This window comes from Castanea sativa, chromosome 5 (genome assembly GCF_040712315.1).
Source record: "Castanea sativa cultivar Marrone di Chiusa Pesio chromosome 5, ASM4071231v1".
In the NCBI taxonomy this organism is placed as follows: Eukaryota; Viridiplantae; Streptophyta; class Magnoliopsida; order Fagales; family Fagaceae; genus Castanea; species Castanea sativa.
The window spans coordinates 831181-852469 of record NC_134017.1 but is presented as its reverse complement, the minus strand read 5'-3'; the positions used below and the strand labels follow the sequence as shown (position 1 = coordinate 852469).

The following is a 21289-nucleotide window of genomic DNA, read 5'->3' as shown; positions in this document are numbered from 1 at the left end:
TCTAAAATATTTTCTAAATCAATGTCTTTAGGAATCAAATAACTTTTCCAATAAAAATATTTGAGATCAATCGTGACTAAGGCTGCGTTTGTTTCAGTGGTAAACTAAAATCTGAAAACACTTTACACTCGGGTCCGTGTTTGGCACGACTTGAAAATACAGTTGAAAATAGAATTCAATTTGATTGGAAGATATCCTAGCCAACCTATAAAATAATTTCAATTCTCATTTTACCTTCAAGTGGTTTCCGTAATTACTCATTCCTCACACACTCCTCTCACACACGGTCCAAATACCTCTCAAAGCTCACCTTAGCTCCACCCCATGCACCAACGAGAGAGAGAGGCAGAGCTCCACCCCACACTCTGACAAGTAGCACCGCTTTTTTCCCTTCCGCGCTGATGAGTTTTCTCCCTTTTCTTCTCTTATCTTACTCTACCTCACCTCCGACCACTCTAGCCCACCTCAAGCTTTGCATGTACCCGATCCATAGAGCTAGAACTCTCCCTCACGTTGGCGAACCCCTACCCTCCTCCAACATTTCCAATCTATGGCTCTAACGTCGCTAGTGAAGCTGTACTCTCAAACCTACCCTCTACAATACCCAATCCACATCCCTTCAAACTCATTGAAAACTCAAATTTTCCACACATCCTCTGCCCTTATCTTCTCAGATCTGATCTATATATATTTACTTATTTGATTATTTATTTATTTAATAACCCATTTATTTATTTAATTATTGATTTATTCGGATGTTGATAATTGTAGTTCGGTGTTAAATTATATGTATAGAAATATATGTGCACAAATTATGGTACTTAGTTATCAATGTGATTTGGATGTATTGGTGAATGTATATGGTAGCTTGTGAATACTATGGACACACTGCCACATTGGTTGTTCTTTTTCCATTGATCTTGAATTGGGTTTGTTATAATATTTAATTATGTGAATTTGGATTGTTTAACAAAAATTAAGCATGGTAGTATATACTGATTGTGTTAGAGATTATGTTGTTGTGTTGGTTGACAGGGTGTGCTGTGCTGTTTTTATATACTATGTAATGTCTAAAATAGCATGCTTGTTTATGTACCTCTTAGACCATAGTGTTTGTGATTTTTTAGATGGAGAGAAAAACCAAAGCAGCAATTCTGGCCTCAGTTGCATCTATCCTCCTTGTGGGGGTTGCATTGTTAAGGAAATTGCAGCGTAGACGACTGTGTAAGATGCCTTATGTTAATCATGCAGCCGAAAGAGAGCATTACATAAATAGTATGCTGCATGGAAGTGAGAGACATTGTGTAAGTCAAATTAGGATGAAGCCTATAGCTTTCCACCAACTATGTGACATCCTCACTAAGGGGGAGCACATACAGTCGACTATTCACATGTCTGTTAGGAAGCAAGTGCTAACTTTTTTACATGTAATTAGTCATAGTGTGAGGTTTCGTGTAATTGGTAGTCGGTTCCATAGATTGACTGAGACTGTTCATAGATATTTCAGGGTCATCCTTAGGGGGATCTGAAATTATATAGAGCTATAATAATACTGCCTAGCAAAGATACACCCCCAGAGATAAGGGATAGCAAAAGGTTCTACCCATATTTTTAGGTAAATATTGCATCTTTGTGTATTTTTGTAAATTGTGAAGATTTGTATACTTTTAAACCATTATGTCTGTCGAAAATTAGGATTGTGTTGGAGCAATAGATAGTACACATGTTCGTGCATTTGTGCCACCTAAAATACAAGGAAGGTTTCATGATCGCAAAGATGGAACCACTCAAAATGTGTTAGTTGTCATTAGTTTTGACTTGAAGTTCACTTATATATTGCCTGGATGAGAAGCCAGTGCACATGATTTATGTGTGTTAAATGATGCATTCGCTAGGCCAGGGAGATTTTCAATTCCTGAAGGTATTATAGGATTACTTCACCTTTTGGGTTTATTAGTTTTAATAAATTTTGTTCGTTTTACTAAAAAATAGTAGTGATTTCGTTTTATTTTTCAATATATGTAGGTAAATATTATCTTGGTGATACTGGGTATGGTAATAAAAATGGAATTTTGTCACCTTATTAAAATGTTTGATATCACTTGAAAGAGCTTAGTGATCGTCATCCTGAGAATAAACGAATTGTTGAAGAAACATTTTTGAGTGTTGGATGTAGAACCATTTTAGTATTCTTACATAGTTGTGTTTCCGCTATACTTGCTAAAATTTATTCCCATTGATATTGATTTTCCCAACAAAAGAAAAATTGGGGGGCGGGGGGGGGGGGGGGGGAGTTGGAAGGACAATGTTTAGCTACAAAATTAGTTGTAGCCTAAGGCTACAACCTTATTCAATATCATTCACATTATTACATATTTTGAAAATCTAACTATTGAATTGTATGTTCTTTATGTTTTTAATACACATCAAATTTTGTGCCAAATGGATTTTATTTACCATAGATCTATAAGTTTACATTTTATGCATAATTTTGAACTACAAAAAATTGTAATTTAAACAATTTATTGGTGACATAGTTATTGATCTTTAATTTTATAGAAATTTTGCAAACATGAAAGATATAAGAAAAAAAATGTAATCCAATGATGAATTTGTCAAAATTCACTTCCAATAAGAAGATATTGAGTAAGGTTGTAACCTTAGATTACAATCAATTTTATAGCTAAACTTTGTCCGGCTTAAAATTAGGCAAAGTCTTATGAGTAACAATGCATTCATATATTACAAAGATATATTACAAAGATAAAGCCTTCTATAGCTCCAAAAATATTACAAATTAGCTGTTGAACCATGCTTCGCACAGTTTTACTTTTTAATTTTTAAATCTTATAGTAAGAGTCTGTTTGGGATCCACTTATTTTGCTGAAACTGAAAACTTTTTGTTAAAAGTACTATAGATAAAAGTAAAAGTTACCTGAAATAGTACAGTGTGACCTATAAATAGTACCAAAAAGTGCAGTGAGCCATTAAATAGTAGTAAAAATAAGTTGAATAGTAAAATAAGTTCGCAAAAATAAGTGTTGCCAACACACACTAAGTATTAGTTGTCATTAGATATTTGGTTTAATAAGCCTAGTTTACATTCATGTATTCTCAAATAACGCAATTCTTTTAAACATTCAACCTAAAATTAAGAAATGCAATTTTTAAACTTAAACAGATTTTAATCTTTTATCATTTGAAAATTTTTCGTGGTAAATTTTTGCATTGTCAATTGCAATATCAAGAAATTTAAGATAATTCTTAAAATTTTAGATTATTAGATAAAAAGTTATAGAGGTTTGCATATCTTGTCAATGGATCATGATGCTGCAAACAAATGTAACAACCAAAATTATAAAAATCTTTAAAACCATGTATGTGTCTAGTGTCCATTGTTTATAACCCTAGTTTACAACTACAAATGTTGGTCTTGGTATTGTATATAGAAGATAGCTTTACAAATGTTTTGTGATAGAAACTTTTGTTTTCTTGCAAAGAAGAAAATGGATAGAGGAGCATGTCTTTAGAATTTTAAATTTGATATGCAGCAAAAATGTTAATAGAGGTAGCTGGCTAATCTAGCTGGTAATTATAATTCTTACTTCTGCTTTACACCCACATCTTCTATTTTAAAACCATAATTCTATTTCGCCTATCTTGAAATAGGAGAAAATGGGCCTACTCTCTACCTGTGTTTACAGGGATGTTAATGAAGGAATGGGCTTGGGCTCTGCCTGTGTTCTCTTCGGCAAAGTCACATAATTCTATTTCTCCTATCTTGAAAAAACATAAAATATTGCTGGAATATGGTGGTCTGTCTCTAGGTAATCTTCAAATTTTAGACATTAAGGATAGCATGGGGTTATAGCATATGGGAACTCACAAAAACATACTTGAGCTGTCGTGGACATTTCATCTTATCTCATGAAGAATCTAATCTGACATTGCTTTCTAGGTAAATCAACTAAAATTCTTCTAAGTGAAAGTGGGATTTGATTGCAATGCGTCTCGATTTTTTAATCTGACTTTGTTTCAATAAGGCTATAGGTTAATTTAGCTTCAATGAAGGATGAGTTATTGTGGGGCTCATACGTTCAACTAATAAAAAAGAATAAAAAAATTGGCATGAATTGATGAAAGTGGCTGAAAATGTTGTTGGAATAATAAATGAAACTAAAAAAGTTGGCTTTATATGCCCATTCAAAGAAATTTCGAACCGTCTTGTATTCAACTAGACTTCTTTACCATGCTGTGATGGAAAGGGAAAAGGTAGATGAATGGACCATGGAAAATGCCTTTAAAAGAAACTTCTTTTGTTTTCATGGCTTTGCCTTTTCCACACAATCTATATATGTATATATATAATAAGTGAAGTAAAGAGAAACTCTAATTGCAATTCTAAATTAGAATTATAATCTATATTGTACCACGTGTTAATGTAAATATGAAATTGGAGTCTAATTTTCCTCTATCTGTTGTAATTCCGATGTGCTTCTTTTTTTTCTTTTTTTTTTCAACACTCGTGTATTTTCAGGTTCACCTTCCTTTTCCACATCCACGTATTTTCAGATTTACCTCCCTTTTCCACACCCACGTATTTTCAGGTTCACCTCCATTTTCCACACCGATTTAGGCACCTTAATATACAACTCCCCTCTTCTTCAATCAATGCTATGAAATTTCAAAAGAATCTCTCGGTATCAATAATGCATGTATTTGGGTATTTTTGTATCTTATATAAGAAGAGGTTCTCCAGATATTTCGATTGTACTTGTCTTTACAATTTCATTGGTCCTAGTTTATGCTCTGCAAAACGAATTTGAACCATTCATAAGGTTTGATTACTGTTTTCTTTCATCTGTCTATACTATCATTCCTTTTTGTGTAAATGTTTTTATTGTTTAATTATATAATTTTGTGGTTTTATTATAATTGATGTTGCATGTTTATTTTCTCTCATCTGCCTATACTTTCTTTCCTTTTTGTCAATAATTTTTATTATTTAATTATAATATTGTTTTGTTTTCCTATCATTGATGTTGCAAGTTTCTTTTCTTTTTTTATAACACGTTATCAGCACGAGTCTCTACCCAATTTTGATAGGAAGTTGTAATCCCATTATTCTTCAGACATCAAAGATTATTTGTGTAGTTTTCTCAACTCACTGTAAGTTTTCTTTGAAGGAATTAGTTCTTATCCTATTTGTTTGTCTTTACATTTTTTGCTCATAATTTTAGTGATTTTTAATTGATTAAAATTTTTTTTTATGAGATTCACGTTATTCTATTATTATATATTGTTATGAGATTTACATTTAATTGATTAAAATATTTTGCTAAAAATGGTTTGTGATTAAGCAACTTAATCATAGCTATATGTACCGTGTATGAATCAACCTTAAATATATATGTCTATGTAACATTCTTTCATTATAATTTTGTATGATAAAAATATTTGTTAAAAAATTACATAATACTAAGTTTTATTAAACATTAATAAACTAAGTCTTTTAAACATGACTAAACTCCTGATTAATAAATTAAATAAAAAAACCAATAGTATCACTTAAATAATAAAATGCAATATATTTATTTTCATTGTTTTATTAAATTATATCTATTCCTGTGCGATAGCATGAATTACATACTAGTTTCACTAATATCCAATACAAAAGGTTATTTGTGTGACTATGTGAGCCTCAATTTGTCACGAACTAATTATAATAACGCCTATGAATACACTTTTATTTCTTATAAGAATTACAAACCAAACCTTTTCTCTTGGTGAAACTTTCACACAGTAAGAGATGTGGAAACTTCCAAGAAACATGTAGGAAAGAAGTGGACACTACAACAAAGTGCAGTTATTTCAACTCTTTTTTATCGAGGGTTTACTAAAATCTGTCGATACAACCTATAAATAAAAATGCAAAGGGCTTTATTACTAAACTTTATTTCAAATATTATTTGGTCCCTCAAAATAAGTTAAAGCACCCATGAAATAAATGGGAAAAAAAAAAACTCACCAATTTTTTCAGCTAATAATCCTTGATAAAATATTACAAATTTTTCAACCCTTGAAAAAAGCTCACAACAAAATTTTCATCCGTTGCAAAAAGCCCACAACTAAATTTAAAACTATAGCCGTATTATATAAAATTTAAAACAAACTAACTAACAAAAAAACACAGAGTTCTTTGTCTGAGAGTAGAAATCGCAGCACTGCTTCTCATAGCTAGAACTCATAGCTCGTCGATCATGGAGATCTCATAGAGCTCGACGATCATCTCCATTTTGTGACTCTTCATCTCTCTGCCGATTTAGATGATCACCGTTTCTCAGCTCCGATTAGGTACGAATCACAAACCCTAATTTCGTCTTTGATTTTTTTGTTTTGTTTGGTTTACCCACACTTTTTCATCAATTTCCCCATGATTTCGTTTCACATTTCGTTTTACTTGTAATGCGATTGATCTAGGACTTCGACGCCGATCTTGACTCCATCCACAACCACCTCAAGTCCATCGTAAACTCTCTCTCTCTCTCGAAGTCTTCTTTCCCTCTAATCGCACTTGATTTCTAGGGTTTTCAGTGTTTAATCGTTCATTTTTTTTGTCTGTTTGGTTGCCGAGAAAATGTTAGGGTTAGGAAGTGTAGTGTGACTGTTTGTTGCTTGAATATGTTGCAAATTTGAACTTTACTATCGTAAGTAGCTATCGCTTTGTGTGGATTTGATTTTGTTGATATGTAGGTTTTGCTTGGAATTTGCAAAAGAGCGTTTGATGAATTTCAAAGCAATAGTGTGATTAGTGAGTGATTGGAGAGTGAAAGTTGAGTTATGTTGCTTTCAAATCTTAGTGTGAATTGTGTGAAAATGAGTTAAAGAGTCAATGTGATTAAAGTTCTTCATATTATTCAATTCTTCACGATTGCTGCGGGTGGATTTGATTTTGTTGATATTTAGGTTTTTCTTGGAATTGCCAAAAGTGTTTGATGAATTTCAAAGCATTAGTGTGATTAGTGAGTGAGTGAGTGAGTGATTGAAGAGTGAAAGTTGAGGTATTTTGCTTTCTAATCCTAGTGTGAATTGTGTGAAAATGAGTTAAACTGTCAATGTAATTAAAGTTCTTCATATTATTCAATTCTTCATGATTGCTGCATGTGGATTTGATTTTGTTGATATTTTTGGTTGGAAGAGAGATGCAGGTTTTGATTGATTTGAATATCAGAAACAGGTTGAACTATTGCCACATTGAAAATCTATCTAGTGGAGAATTTGAGTTAGGAGTTTTCTATGGATAGTAAAATTGATTATGTGGAGTTGGATGGTTATGGGAAATTACTTGACCTAGTGATGTAGTTAAAGAAGAATTTATGGGGCATTTGCCTCTTTTCTTTTCATTTTTCTGATTTGGGTGGGGGGGGGGGGGGTGATATCCAATCATGTATTGGAAAATTCAATGGTAAATTTGAGTTTAGAGTTTAAACAGATCCTCGGTATAGCAATGTTGGACTGACAGTATCCAAATTTAATAGTGTTGTTTTATAACATTGTTGAGGATTTGGGAGTCTTGTCACGCTGAGGGACAAGTTTGGGAAAGATGGTTCTATTCTTTTAACATGTGCTCGGACTGAATGAATGAATGTACTGAATGCCTGTATGTACTATGTACTGTACATGAATTAATGGTGTCTTTGCACTACTTATTTATGTTATCATTTTGGATTCTGGTTTCTCCAAATTATTGGCTGAGTAAGTAATTTTCTAAGCAAAATTTCTGAGAAAATCAAAGGAAAGTGAAACATAATGAGCATTTCGAGGCTTTGAGGATTGGAAAAATTTTGCTGCCATTCAAATTAGGAAAGTTATAAGCGTATTGCTACTTACCTGAAACTTCTAGCATTCTCATTAACACACAAGACAGACCATTTTGTTATTATCAAAATATATTCTTTGTTGTTGGTCCCTTGAAGTGTAAATTATTAGCTCTCACTTAGTTGGTAATAGCAAATGCCTTGCTTTGTCTATGAGTTTCTTTCCGTACCTTTTAAGAGCTTATTGAAGTCCATCACTCAAACAACTCTTGAATTCTTGATTGTATTGATTGTGGATTTGGAAATTTAGGTACCAATCAACTGTTCTGATTACTTTTTTCTTTGCTTGAGATGGCACTCTGTTTTTCATGTGCTTGAGAATCCTGACTAACATGTTAATTTAGTGTTACTGTTGTAATCTGAGTGGTAAACTATTTAGAATGAACCATATATTGCACAGTCAAAGCTATTTAGAATGGTCGGTCCCACTTTTGGCCCGTACTTTTCCTGAAATGAAACTGATTGAACCTACCGATTCAGTTTGAAGTTGAGCTTCGTTTTTTTCGTTTGTTTTCGTTTTTTTGTGTTTCTATAGGTCTTCCATTGTTACCTTCTTCTCAGCTCTCAGCTCGGTCGGACGCCAAATCTGAGTTTTTCAATCTGTGTCTAATTCAGGTAATTTTTTTTTTTTTTCATTTCGATACCCTTTTGGTGGAATTGGATTTGTAAAATGCTAAAATGATATATTGGGCAATTTATATTGAGAGTTCGGATCTTTGAACTTGTTAACTTCTTTGTTTGTATTATATGATCTTATATAAATCAGAGTGCAATTCACTTTTTTTCTGACTTCATTTATTGTGTAATTAAAGATGGGAGTTTAGTTTGTTTAATAAAATTGAATTCTAATAAGGAGCTACAACCTTTGTCCAAATATTTGACCGTCAAACTAATACTCCTCCTAGTCTTTACATCAACAACACCCACAACCTTTGTCCAAATCTCTCTCTCTCTCTCTCTGAAACTAAGTCTGGTCATTAATCTTCCATAGCTACCCAGGTAAATCCCTCTACTCATGTTTTGAGTTTAACGTTTGCTGTGTTTTTAGCTTCTTTTTTTTTTGGTTTTGATCACATGTAGCCTTTGGTATTTGATCTCTGTTTTGGGGTCTTCATAAGTTTCTCTTTGTTGTTATTGTTAATATTTGCTTTGGAAACTCAATTGAATTTGAAACTTTTGAAATTACAGTGTGAAATTTTTTTTTTGTAACATTTTATATGCTTATGTTCAGTGTGAAATGGAATATGATGTTGTTGCCAATTTGGAATTGAAGTTTGGATATTTTTAGGTGACAATTGGGTTTGGAATTAGGTTTTAGTTGGGGTTTGTTTGGATTCTGAGAATGTGTAGCTTGTTTGAGCTACTTTTATTAGGTATTGGAATTTGGATTGGCTTGACATTTCTGCTTGAGCTGAATATAAGGATATTTGGATTGAAGTTTGGATTTTTAGATGAAAATTGGGCTTTTTTTTAGTGCATTGGATTTTGCAGGCTTTTATATTAGTTAGGGTTTGTTTGGAAAAATAAATAAAGGGTATTTAGAATTGGGTTTTGGATTGGCTTGACATTTTTGTTTGAGCTGGTTTGTGTGGATAAAGAGTAAGTGTGGGGGAAACGTGTTGGAATTGGGTTTTCACGCGCTTTCTTCTTGCGTGGCTAACCATTAGAATAGGCTGGCAATTCTAGATAGGATACTGCAATGGGTCATAGAAGGGGGATTCAGCTTGTGTCTTATATGCAGAAGTGGTGGGGAGAGTGAGAACCACTTGTTTTTTGGAAGGAGTCCTAAGGTTTATTGGGATGACATTGTTGATTGGGGTGAGAAGAACCTAAAAGGAAGGAGTATGAAAGCTGTGGTTTGTAAATTAGCTTTTGGGGCCTCTGTTTATCATATTTGGCACCGAAAGGAGTTCTCTTATTCATTGTGGTACTCTGTTAGAACAGAGGAGACCATTGTGTGTGATATCAAGTGGGTAGTTCAAGCTAGGGTGGAAGCCAAATGGTGCTACTACAACTCAATCCTTCTCAGGGCTTTATGTTGTAAATGGGTATTTCCTCACTGTAATTATTAAACCTTCTGATCAGCAGGATGTGACAGTGATTTTGGTTGTTGTTTCAGATAGTTTCTTGCGGGTTGATTTGTGTTGGTTTGGTTTGGTTAGATGTGTGCTTGTTGTACAATGTTCCTTTGTTAATAAAAATTTTGTTCATCCAAAAAAAAGTATCATTTCTTTCTTACATGATTGCTTGGCCGCCGCTTGGACTTATATGAAAGATCTTGTTAATATTTCTAATTGGATATTAATTTGTTGGTTTGTTTAAATGCTAAAGAAGTGCTACTATATGAGCTGGTTTTGTAGCAACTATGGAGGATTCAGAAATGGGTTTTGGATTTTTTTGAACTTTCTCTGCAGGGGAGGGGGCACTTGGAAGACTTTTGGTGAAGTGGTTTATTGGATAACTAAAGGGTTTCTTAGGGTGCTGAGAAAGTGAGGAAAATTGTTGGAACTACCTAGCTTGAGATAGTTTTGTAAAAACTATAGGGAAATTTGAACTGAATTTTCGATTCTTAGTGAGTTTAAATCTGGATCAGCATAAAGGTTATATTTTTCTGTGAAACTTTGAATGTTAATTCTTTTTTGTTTGGATGCTGAAAAAGTATGGGGAAAGTAAAACGTGTTGGAATCAATCTTGCTTGAGCTGGTTTTATAACAAATATAGGGTTATTGGATTTGGGTTTTGGATTTTCTGGCAGATAAGAAAGTATGGGAAGGGCAAAAGAAAAATTGGATATTGGATTATTCATGGTTTGGGACTGTTGAATGTGGGAAAACGAGTTTTTAGGTTTGGTTGAGATATTGATAGTATTTGGAAGCTGAAATGACATTAGCATTAGGTTAGATATGGATTTGGTTGAGGGGCAAGTGTTGGTAGATAGAAATTGAAATTTATAAGAGAATTCTACAAAAGCAAGCAACCTCATTCTGATTTTGTCAGAAAACAAAACTAAAGGATTTTTATTTTATCTACTGTTGGGGATGCGGGCAGGTTTGTATGTAAATAATAAGTAAAAAAAATCTATAGTCTGATAGAAGAATCGTTCATATTCATATATACATATTTTTTGTTGTTGTTGTTGTTGTGTGTATATATATTTTTTAAAGAAAACAAATCAACAGCACAAGTTGTTGTTTGTTGTGTTTAGTTTCTGAGATGGGTCTGTTGGCTGATTCACAAGAGGGTGGAGGAAAAGGAAGTTCATGGGTTGGAGGTGGTGTTATTAATAGTTTGATTAGAAGGAAGCAGGTGGATTTTGTTCATGCAAGCTCTTCAGGTCACCAATTGGCCAAGGCCTTGTCTGTTCCTCATTTAATTGCAATTGGTAATTCCTTGTCTGACCCCAAAAAAATACAAAGTACGCTTGTACCATTAACGGCTGCCCACCTTATTAGGTTGTATTGCATTAAGAAATTGAGTCCTGGATTTTCCAAATTTATTGCTATTGAATGTATTTTAGGTTGCTTTCTTTAATTAGCCAAAGGCATTAGTTCATTAAAGTGGAATGTAATGCAAATTATATTGTTTTTCCTTTTCTCAGCTCAAGCTGGATGTGGGAACTGAATCCTGAATTTTAGCTGATTAGCTCTACTAGTTAGACTTTTTCCTTTTTTTTTTTTTTTATTTATAAATGCAAACCTTAGCACTTAAGCATATTAAATAATCCTAGTAATTGCCTTGTGGTTGTGTTCAAAGTGTAAATTCAGCCAATCACATTATGCCAATCACATTATGCTCATGTTGTTATTTTTATGAATTCCATTGTAATTTACATTATTTCATTAATATGGGTTTTTATATTTTTACACTCTTAATATCATTAATAGAGAGATTTAAAAGAGAAAAACTATGAAACAAACAAAGCCAAAACATGAGGAAAATGATATATAATTCAAGAATGTTACATCATCTGATAACTTTTTATTTAGAATAATAATTTGAAAATTTTATAATTAGATTACATGTTTTCTATATTTTTTATGTGCACGTCAAATTTTGCTCCAATCCAAAGATATTTACTATTTGATCCATAAACTTACTTTGAATGCATAATTTGAAATGGCAAAAATTTCAATTTTAAACATTTGATTGATGACATAATTATTGATCTTTAATCATTTTGAAATTTTGCAAGAGCGGAAAGTATATGAATATAATAATTGGATTACATGTTTTCTATATTTTTGATGTGCACATCAGATTTAGCTCCAATCCAAAGGTATTTACTATTTGATCCTGAAAACCATTTTGAATGCATAATTTTAAATTGCAAAATTTTAAACATTTGATCGATGACATAATTAGTTAGGCTATTAATTAGGCATCTTCTACCTACTCATAGCAGATCTCAAAAGGAGGGAAAAGGTTTGCATTGCAATTCCATGATTGAGTACTTGTCTAGAATTGAATTTTTATTATTTATTTTTCTACATTGAAAACCACTTCTGTTAATTCCTAGAAATGGGGGTTTTGTTTGTATTTCATTTTATCACATTTTTATAGGATTTTTATGAACTTAATGGTATATTTCTCTGATAAAGTTACTAACATATGGGAGCAGATTTTATGTGTGCAGGGATCGTCAGATGGGCCAGAACAGTATGTTCTTTATAATCTTTGGAAGTATTTTATTATTATGTTATATTTTTTGTACTGCTTGGTTGAGCTTTTACTCTGAAAGTTTTTTTCCCCTTCTCCAGATATGTTGCAATCATGAATTCAATATTCTCAGCACAGCGTTCAATGGTATGCAGTTTAAGCTTTTAACATGTCTTATTAACAATCTCTTTACAACAAACTAATTTTTGGATTGTGAATGGCTGGATCAGTATTTGGAAGTAGTCCAGTATCTTTCATTCAATTTCCCTTCAATTCCAATGGAGGTTGAGAATGCTTCTAGGAATTCTAGTTTGATATCTTATTATGTTAACTTGTACCATAAATGGCTCTGGTTTTGGGTCCCCAAACATTTTGTATGAAAAATTGGCTATAATATGTGGAGCATATTCAGGAATAATCAAAATCATAGTCCCTAAGTTGTTATTATTGTTCGGTTGTTAAGCATGAAAGCTATACTATGCATTTTGCTATAGATGGACAAGAATTAGGTGGCAAATGTAGTTCATTTTGCCATAGTTCTATAAAATAATTGTGATTTACCATCATATGTAAATGTTACTTTGGAATGAGAATTGTGGCTGATTACCATGCATTTGCATTATTGCCATACTTGTTAAAGAATATTTAGTTACCAAGTACCATAAATTGGCTTGTGTTCCAAGAATAGTGATCATCAATAAGAGTCGCATCCAGTTTACTATCTAACATAAGTTTGACAATCTTTTGTTTGTGCTTCAACTGCTCGGGTCTTCATTGTTAAATTTCTCCTGTCCTTCGCCCTGCCAACATGGCATCCACTGTTTTAAACTGCTTTGTAATAAACTAGGACTTAAACTACCTCAGCTTTTGTAGATAAATAAATCACATGCATGACATTTGACAACATCCAAGAAATATGGCTCACAAGCAATTGATTGTTTTACAGGTTCCTCCTGGGCTGGACAGCAAGGCTAGCACAGCCATAAACAAGGGGAGGATATACATATCCAAGACCAGCCCACAAAACGTCTTAGATTCATACCTTTATAAGAATCATTGAGGGATTTGTGTAGTTTTTGATTCTGCTAAACTGATAAGTGATAGGCCTAGACCTGTGTGTCTGTTAAAGCTATGGTACATTGAAATTTTTCGGGGGGATTTTATAGATGCTTCTCTCCCCTAATGATTGTTTGATCATACAGGATTGTTGATACTTTTCACTTTGTGTATTTGGGTTCTTGTGCAGTCCTTTAATTTCTTGTTTTAAGCTTTTTTAATCAATTGCCAGGTTTATGGTTGGCATCAATTTGCCACCACTTGCTACCATGTCTAACTTCATGAATGTATATATATATATATAGTGCATGATTGTGGTTTTTTTTTAAAATAAAATAAAATCTTATTTTGAGGGTCAAGAGACCCCTTAAATAACCTTATTTATCAAGGGTTGTAAGTATAAATCTTTTAAACCTTGGTAAAAGGTTATTTAAGGGTCTCTTCACCCTCAAAATAAGATTAGAGCACTTGTTTTGAGGGGCACGAAGGCTCTCAAAATTTCTTTTTCGACGGTATATGTTTCAAAGGTTATCAAGGGTCGGTTAGACTCTTAAAATAATTTCTTTCAAGGTTTTTTAATACTTTTTTTAGGGGTTTTGACCCTTGAAAAAAGTCTAATTTGTTGTAGTGGGAAAACAGAGCATCCGTGATTGCTTGAGTAAATTACAACATTACTCTAGCAGAAGGATAAGTTTTATGATAAATGCATCCTGATTATTTGTTCTCTTATATGTTTTATGAGTGGTTTTTTTTTTTCCACATGTAGAGATAATTATTAATCTCATCAATGGCCAAAAGAAAATTTGAGGCTATATATCTTACTGCTCGCTAGGGTGTTACATCGAAGTTGCATGCACTCATATAGGACATATTAACTTCTAAGTTCTCCAAATGAAATTTCTCGTACTAATACATCACTACATGCAAAAGATACCAGCAAGATATTTGTTGTTTTTAGACCACTTAAAAATTAAAATTGACACCCTCTCCCCTTTTTTACTTGAATTAACTACTACAGTAATAATTTGGACAAAGAATTTGAAGAAATTAGTTTAAGGACAATTTTGATTTTACCTAAATTATATGATACCATTAGTGTTTGAGGAAGTAAAAATGTTTATATGTGGAACCATTGGAGCCACCTAAAGGCCTAAGGATTTCGTCAAATCATAATTTTTTTGTGCATCCGAATAGAGATGTGTTTATTACACAGTCTTACACATACCCTATTTTTAAACTGAAACCATAACTTGACGTCGTCACAAATTTGAACTTAGAAGTCACGATTTTAGTTAAAAAATGGAGTGTGTAAAATTGTGAATAAAAGCTTATGTGCAACAAGTATTACCTTCTAAAATAAGGTTTGGGGTGTTTGTTTAAGGAGAGACTTTGGGTGAATTGCCACCATTTTGGGAGACCAACCCACATAGGCTGTGCTATTATCCTTTTTTGGAGTGTATTGTTTTGCCATGGACGAGTTCATCTTGAGTCATTCTGCCGGGTGCTTTGGGCCTCAATCCAGCAAAGGCTCATTCTGCGGAAAGGACCAGGCCCAATCCCTTGACCCACCAGCCTAGCTTTGTCCAAGCAAAAACCAATAACACTCTTGACACGTGTGCTTTGACTCTCCATCACACTTAAATATAATTTGTTACATACAACCTCAATTAATTGGATTCTGGCTAGCTAGACCAGTAGATTAATGCTTATTTTGAGGATTTAGTAGCTAACTCTCATTTTATTGTAATACTTCTTGGTGTTTCATGGTCTGTTTGAATCTTCAGGAATAAGGTTGCATCCGGAGGGATGACTTTCTTGACCGAATTCTATATATAGCTGAGTGTAAAAGATCGAATATGGGCCACTAGTTGTGAAACTGTTTTGACAGCAGGGAATGTTTTAGTAAATGTAATGGCTACCAGTAGGAATCAGAAGTTTTTGATTATGGTAGTTATGTGGGAAGGAAAGCTATTTTGTTGGTTGTAGGTGTTAAAATGAGAAGAGGGAAATTTAGTGAGGATGCTTTCGAATGTAGGGATGGCTGTTTTTGTGGAAGTGCAAAATCAAAGCCTGAAGCTCCTTTAGCAGTAAGCACAAGGGGATTAATCTTCCCTCTCTGCCTTTCTGAGTCACGATTTGTGTGCAACAACAAGGTCCATAAAAACGTAGCTAGTGATCACACTAGTTCAAAACCGTTAGCACAAACTAGACCTCCTCTCAATATAGCAGTACTCTAGCATACACATATGCTCATTCCTTATACATTTCCAATCACAAGACGTAATATATTAAAAGAAAAATGGTTTTGTTTTTGGGTACCGCGCGAGTAGTTGGTCTCTATGTGGCAACCATGTAAGGATGCTGAAACACGCTATTGCCAAATCAAAGCATATTGATAAATAATGACCCTAGCAAAATATCTTTGAGGGAAGCCCACTTAAGATTGTGGATTTGTGATGGCCTTGTCTTCTAGTGACAGATAAGAAAAGAAAGTGACATACAACAAGAATAAGTGATATTTATCTTACAATTGAAAGGGAAAGAAAAGAAATTGAGCATTTTTTTCTTTGGTTCAGAAAAAGCGCTACTTCAAATCATCCTTATCAGCTTGTTTTATTATACTCTTGAACGTGGAAAAAAATAGTACTACAGCAGAAATTTCATCTGCTTACGAAATATAACAAGAAATTCCAACTCTTTCACTTTCCCCTTCCCACTCTACATCATTTTCACTTGCAAATGCACAATATATGATTCTAGCTATGACACTATCGCCCAATTTATTTGATATCGGATTGGCCTAGGCTCATGTCTCTGACGTATTTCCTCTAGGAGGATTTGAGTCTCACGTCTGTCACTATTGCAACAATATCTATAAGACGCCACCATTTTCTTCGTAGAAGTTTCTAATTCTCTCATTTCATCCAATACAATTTGTCTGTTCCGGCACTCTATACTACAAAAGCCTTGGTAACCCCTGCATTAACATAACATAAGTTATTTTGATTGATATTCATAACACTGAAGCACAAAATTTAGTAAAGGGCAAGACTTAAATACAGTAATGAACTAACATATTTTACAAAATATTATCATACTAGTAAGATAACTGTCGCTCTAATTAACAAGAAATGTTATAAGATTAATTACCTGTACATGTACGCATCTTTATCAGGGCTTAGTTTCTTGTCACATAGGCAACACATTTTTAGAAAGCAAGATTCAAGAGATTTGGTATGAAGATGAATTACTGGGAATTGAGAGGTGGGTTGGGTTAATTTCAATGCGGATTTCACAAGGATATTGGATTCACCATGTGAAATCTGTGTAAGGATTTGTAACCCAACAGCAAATGAAGTGTGGTTGTTTGAGATTGCATGGCCTGCATAGCTGGACTTATTATGTTGTTTACTCTGCTTATTAACTACATCTTCCATTTTAAAGGGACTCTTGAACTTTAGAAGCATTTTGTTTGTATTGCAGATTGGAGAGAGAGAGAGAGAGAGAGAGAGAGAGAGAGAGAGGGAGGGAGGAATTTGATGAAGTTGTGAAGTGGCCAAGTGAATTATATTTAGAGGCATTTGGTCCACACTCAGAGAAATAATGACACAAGGAAAACGACATGTTTTACTGTTGTTAGTACTGTTTTTGCTTCCCACGTGCTTCATTTTGTTTTGTCTATAATAATTTTATAATCTTTACCGCGTTTTGCATTGCATGCTTTGTCTAAGACTAAAGTTTAAGCAAAAATTATATTGTAAGAAATTATTAAAGGACCCAAGAAAAAAAGGACGAAAGAAAGAGTAAGAGGGATTCATGGACTTTGTTTTACGAAAGGGAAAACCATTGGCTTCGAAATCCAATTGCTGTCTCGGTCGTGCTGTCCCTTCTTGGCTAATGTCTGCCATGTAGAAAAGGAAGAAAGAAAATGTAGTATAATGCTGTAGAATGAGAAAATAGTCAGATATGAGCAAATTGGTTATATACATTTTTGGTTAAAATACATTTTGGCAATTTCAAATTAATTTAGTTTCGCTATCAATTTGATCAGTAGTATTTCAAATTTAGTTATTTTAATCCCCAAATACATAATTGTTTAAGGTAGTCATCTTTCTTGCAATGCATGGGATTCATGACTTTATTAATTCTTGTTGATAGTTTTATATATGGTAAAACACTATTTTGGTCCTCAAATTTTACTAAAATTTTGTTTTTCATCCTTAAACTATTAAATAGTTCATCTTTCATTCCTAAAATATTGAAATTGTTTTATTTATGTCCTCAAATTTAAAACTATCTTTTTCATCCATAACTATTGAAAAATATTCTTTTTCATCCCTATTTTTTTTTTTTTTTACTAAACTATTGGAAAAACTCTTTATAAAGTTAAAGGATGGAAAAAAAAATTAAAATTTAGGGACGAATTTTTTTTTAAGAAAGGTTTAAGGACCATAATATTATTTTACCATTTTATATATTTATGAATGATAGTTTTTCATTTTATCTAGACGATTCCTTTATAGAGTTGATGCCATGCACTTGCGGTTCTACGTGTATTGTTTATTGCACACAAAAATAAAAATAAAAAATATACTTGCAAAAAAAATGTTTATATACATAATTATTTTTAAGTTAACAAGTTTTGACCTCCCTAAAAAAATATTGAACATCCACTTGAGAATCCCAAGAATTTGGATGCAACAAAAGTAGAGTAATGCTAACATCTATGACATTTTTACAACAAACTTTAGGTGGCAAGCTATTACAAGTTTTAAACTGGGTCTACCATTGACATCACATTTTTATCCATCAATACTAGCTTAACACCAAAAAAATTTTGTAAAAATATTGTCCCCTGTAGCATTTCTCACAAAAATAATCTTTGGCCCTGAAACATGATTCTTAAACCCTTAAACAAAAACATAATAAATAAAAGTCCAAAGTAAAAAATAAAGATTAGTCCAAATTGTTGTGAAAATATAAGCCCACTTGCACAAGATTAAAGAAGAGAGAAGAAAAATAGACACAAGAATTTTATGTGGTTCAACAATATGCCTATGTTCATAGGTGGTGACAGAAAAAGTTCCACTATACGCAAGGAGATTACAATAGTAGCACAATAGTACTCTCACCAAACCCAAACCCCAAATACACCATTGGGTCTCTCACATAGAATAAAGCACCTTATTGTATATGTGCTAGTCTTGTAGCTAGCCTCTTTCTCTTAATTGTACAATACTATTCCTCACACACACACACACACACACACACACACACTCTTAGGGGTGTCCATGGGATAGGTCAATTTGGATTTGGGCTCAACCTAGATTTGACCCAACAGAATCAGGTGGCAGAAAAGAGCACCTGCCGCTGACGGAAAAGGAGATTGGATCAGATCGAGTCGGTTGTCGAGTGTGGCGGATCAGGTTTTAGTCAAAATCGAAGGCGGAAAATCTTGGTGAACATGCAATCGAAGATGATAGATTTGGGCTGAGCTACACATGGCAAAGACAGATTTGGGCTTGGAGAAGACAAATCGGGGCACGAAGAAGACAGATCAGGGCATGACGAGGGAGATCGGGCATGGTGTAAGTAGATTTGAGCACGGTGAGATGGGAGATCGGGGACGATAAAGGTAGATTTAAGCACAACAAATGCAGATCTGAACAAGATATCAAACACTGAAGAGGGTTGTGGTCAGGTCAGTTTGGACCGAGTTTTGGATGGGAGCACCCACGACCGATTGTCAAGGTGCTGGGTCAGCCAATGGTCGCCTCATGTCCAAGCGGTTTTATCGAGTGGTTTAGTTGGTGGTTTCCGGTGGATAGCCCTACCACACTAACAAAGTCGGCTAATGTCTCCTACTTCCATTACTTCCACTAGAGCAAACTAAGGCCACCGACTTTGCCAAGTATCCAAAGTCAAGCCATATCACAACACAAATAAGAGCACAGAGAAAAAAAAAACAAAAAAAAACAAGATTATGCCAAACAACAACAAATAAACAAATTATTCAACAAAATGTTCATTAAAAAAACAAAAAAATAAAAACTTCTAGTTATTCAGGTTTGTAACTCGTACAATCCGTTCCATAAAAATAATTTATAATTTCATTTTTTTTAAAACAATACCAAGAGAGATATTGTGAATTGTGAATTCTCCTTGATGACCAGCTCTGCCCTCCTTGGCGGTTTGGTTCGTGGTCACAGCGGTTATCATCCATTAATCTCTATCTATCACTTTCTCCTTTTTTATATTCTCTGATAATTTAAAAATCTCTTGCTTTATTATTTTAATCTCAGCATTCTCAGTTTTCATGCTATCTCTCACCAATCCCTTTTAGGTTTTTCATTTTGCTAGTAGAAGAAATTTGTAAAACTTCGTGTATTTACTTTCTTTTTTATTCTTTTGGTGATGTTGATAAATTCAAATTCTCTTTGTTTTAGATTCTTTGTCATTTAACTTTCTTAATGGCTATCTAAAAAAAATTTCTACTGCTGCCACTGGTTGATGCATGGCCATCCATCCAGATTCAATATTAATTTTGCTCTTTCTTATCATCATTTGCTATCTTTGGGGGAACGTATAACCAATAAGGTATGAGAAGTTGAAAGAAATCTTGAGATTACCTTTGTCAAAGGGTAATCCAAAAGATAAATTATTTTCCATTCATTTTCTGAACTTCATAGTGTTAAGAAACGGTATCATTTGTTTAGATCATAGATGTCTTATAGTCATCTGATAATCAATCAAGATCTAGTTTATTTGTGAGCCCTACTAAATTGAAGCGCCCTACTAAATGTTTGCTCTTCTTAAGGAAAATAATTCACAATGCTTTATCTAGATCTTTTAAAGTTGAGTTGCAAAAGGGACAAGCCTGTTGTGTCTTTTGTGGAATTGGTGAAGAAACTGCTGGATCATCTTTTTCTGTTATAACAAGAGTTAGAGAAGTTTGGTTTGCTTCTAATTGTGCACTTAAATATGATTTGTTACAACCTCAATTAATTGGATTCTGGCTGGACCAGTGGATCAATGCTTATTTTGAGGATCCAGTTGCTTGTGATACTTCTTGGTGTTTTATGGTCTGTTTGAATTTTCAGGAATAAGGTTGCATTGGAGGGATGAGTTTCTTGAACAAATTCTATAGCGAAGTGTAACAGAAATTTGCTACTAGTTGTGAAACTTTTTTAACAGCAAGGAATGTTTTAGTAAATGTAATGGCTACTAGTAGGAGCAGTAAGTGTTGGGCTTTAAGGAGTCTAGTTGTGTTTGATCCGGTTGACAACCTGACCCGAATAATGTTTTATGTGGTTTTTAATGGGAGATTTTCTGAGATTTAGTCCATGGAATGGAAGCTTGGACCAACAAGCCCAAGCTGGAGCGCTCATGGACAAGCCTCCTAGGGGTCCGGGGGCAGCGCTCTTAGGAAAAAAATTTGACCCGTTTTGTAGTCCATTGTGAATCCTATGCGCAAGATGTAGAATACGTTGGTTTTGTGATTAGGGTTTGTTGTTGTCGTTTTTGAGAGAGAAAAAGGACTGTAGCCATACTTTGTATTTTTCTCTGATAATAATGAAATCTCTACAACTCCGTGGACGTAGGCAAATTACCGAACCACATAAATATTGTTTTGTACGTGTGATTATTTTTCTTTGGCGTGTGTTTTTTTCTCTATATTTTGTGTCTCACAGGTTGGGAAT

The 21289-nt window shown here is 33.5% G+C and overlaps 1 protein-coding gene and 1 long non-coding RNA gene across 3 annotated transcripts; one reads left to right on the top strand and one right to left on the bottom strand.

The window, feature by feature from the left end:
- The first annotated feature begins 6194 nt into the window (after nt 1-6194).
- On the top strand, nt 6195-13778 carry LOC142636964 (uncharacterized). Of its 2 annotated transcripts, none has more exons than XR_012844448.1 (6): nt 6195-6354; nt 6481-6528; nt 8413-8492; nt 12496-12533; nt 12635-12680; nt 13480-13778. It is a non-coding gene; the product is annotated as an uncharacterized LOC142636964 (long non-coding RNA). The 2 variants fall into 2 exon arrangements; XR_012844447.1 differs by having other exon boundaries at nt 12616-12680.
- Nucleotides 13779-16192: 2414 nt separating this feature from the next.
- Nucleotides 16193-17078, bottom strand: LOC142633710 (FCS-Like Zinc finger 17-like). Its single transcript, XM_075807952.1, has 2 exons — nt 16740-17078; nt 16193-16566 (listed from the first exon to the last, which is right to left on the bottom strand). Exons 1-2 carry the CDS (start codon nt 17054-17056, stop codon nt 16350-16352), a joined length of 534 nt encoding a protein of 177 aa, XP_075664067.1. The 5' UTR covers nt 17057-17078; the 3' UTR covers nt 16193-16349.
- Nucleotides 17079-21289: the final 4211 nt, after the last annotated feature.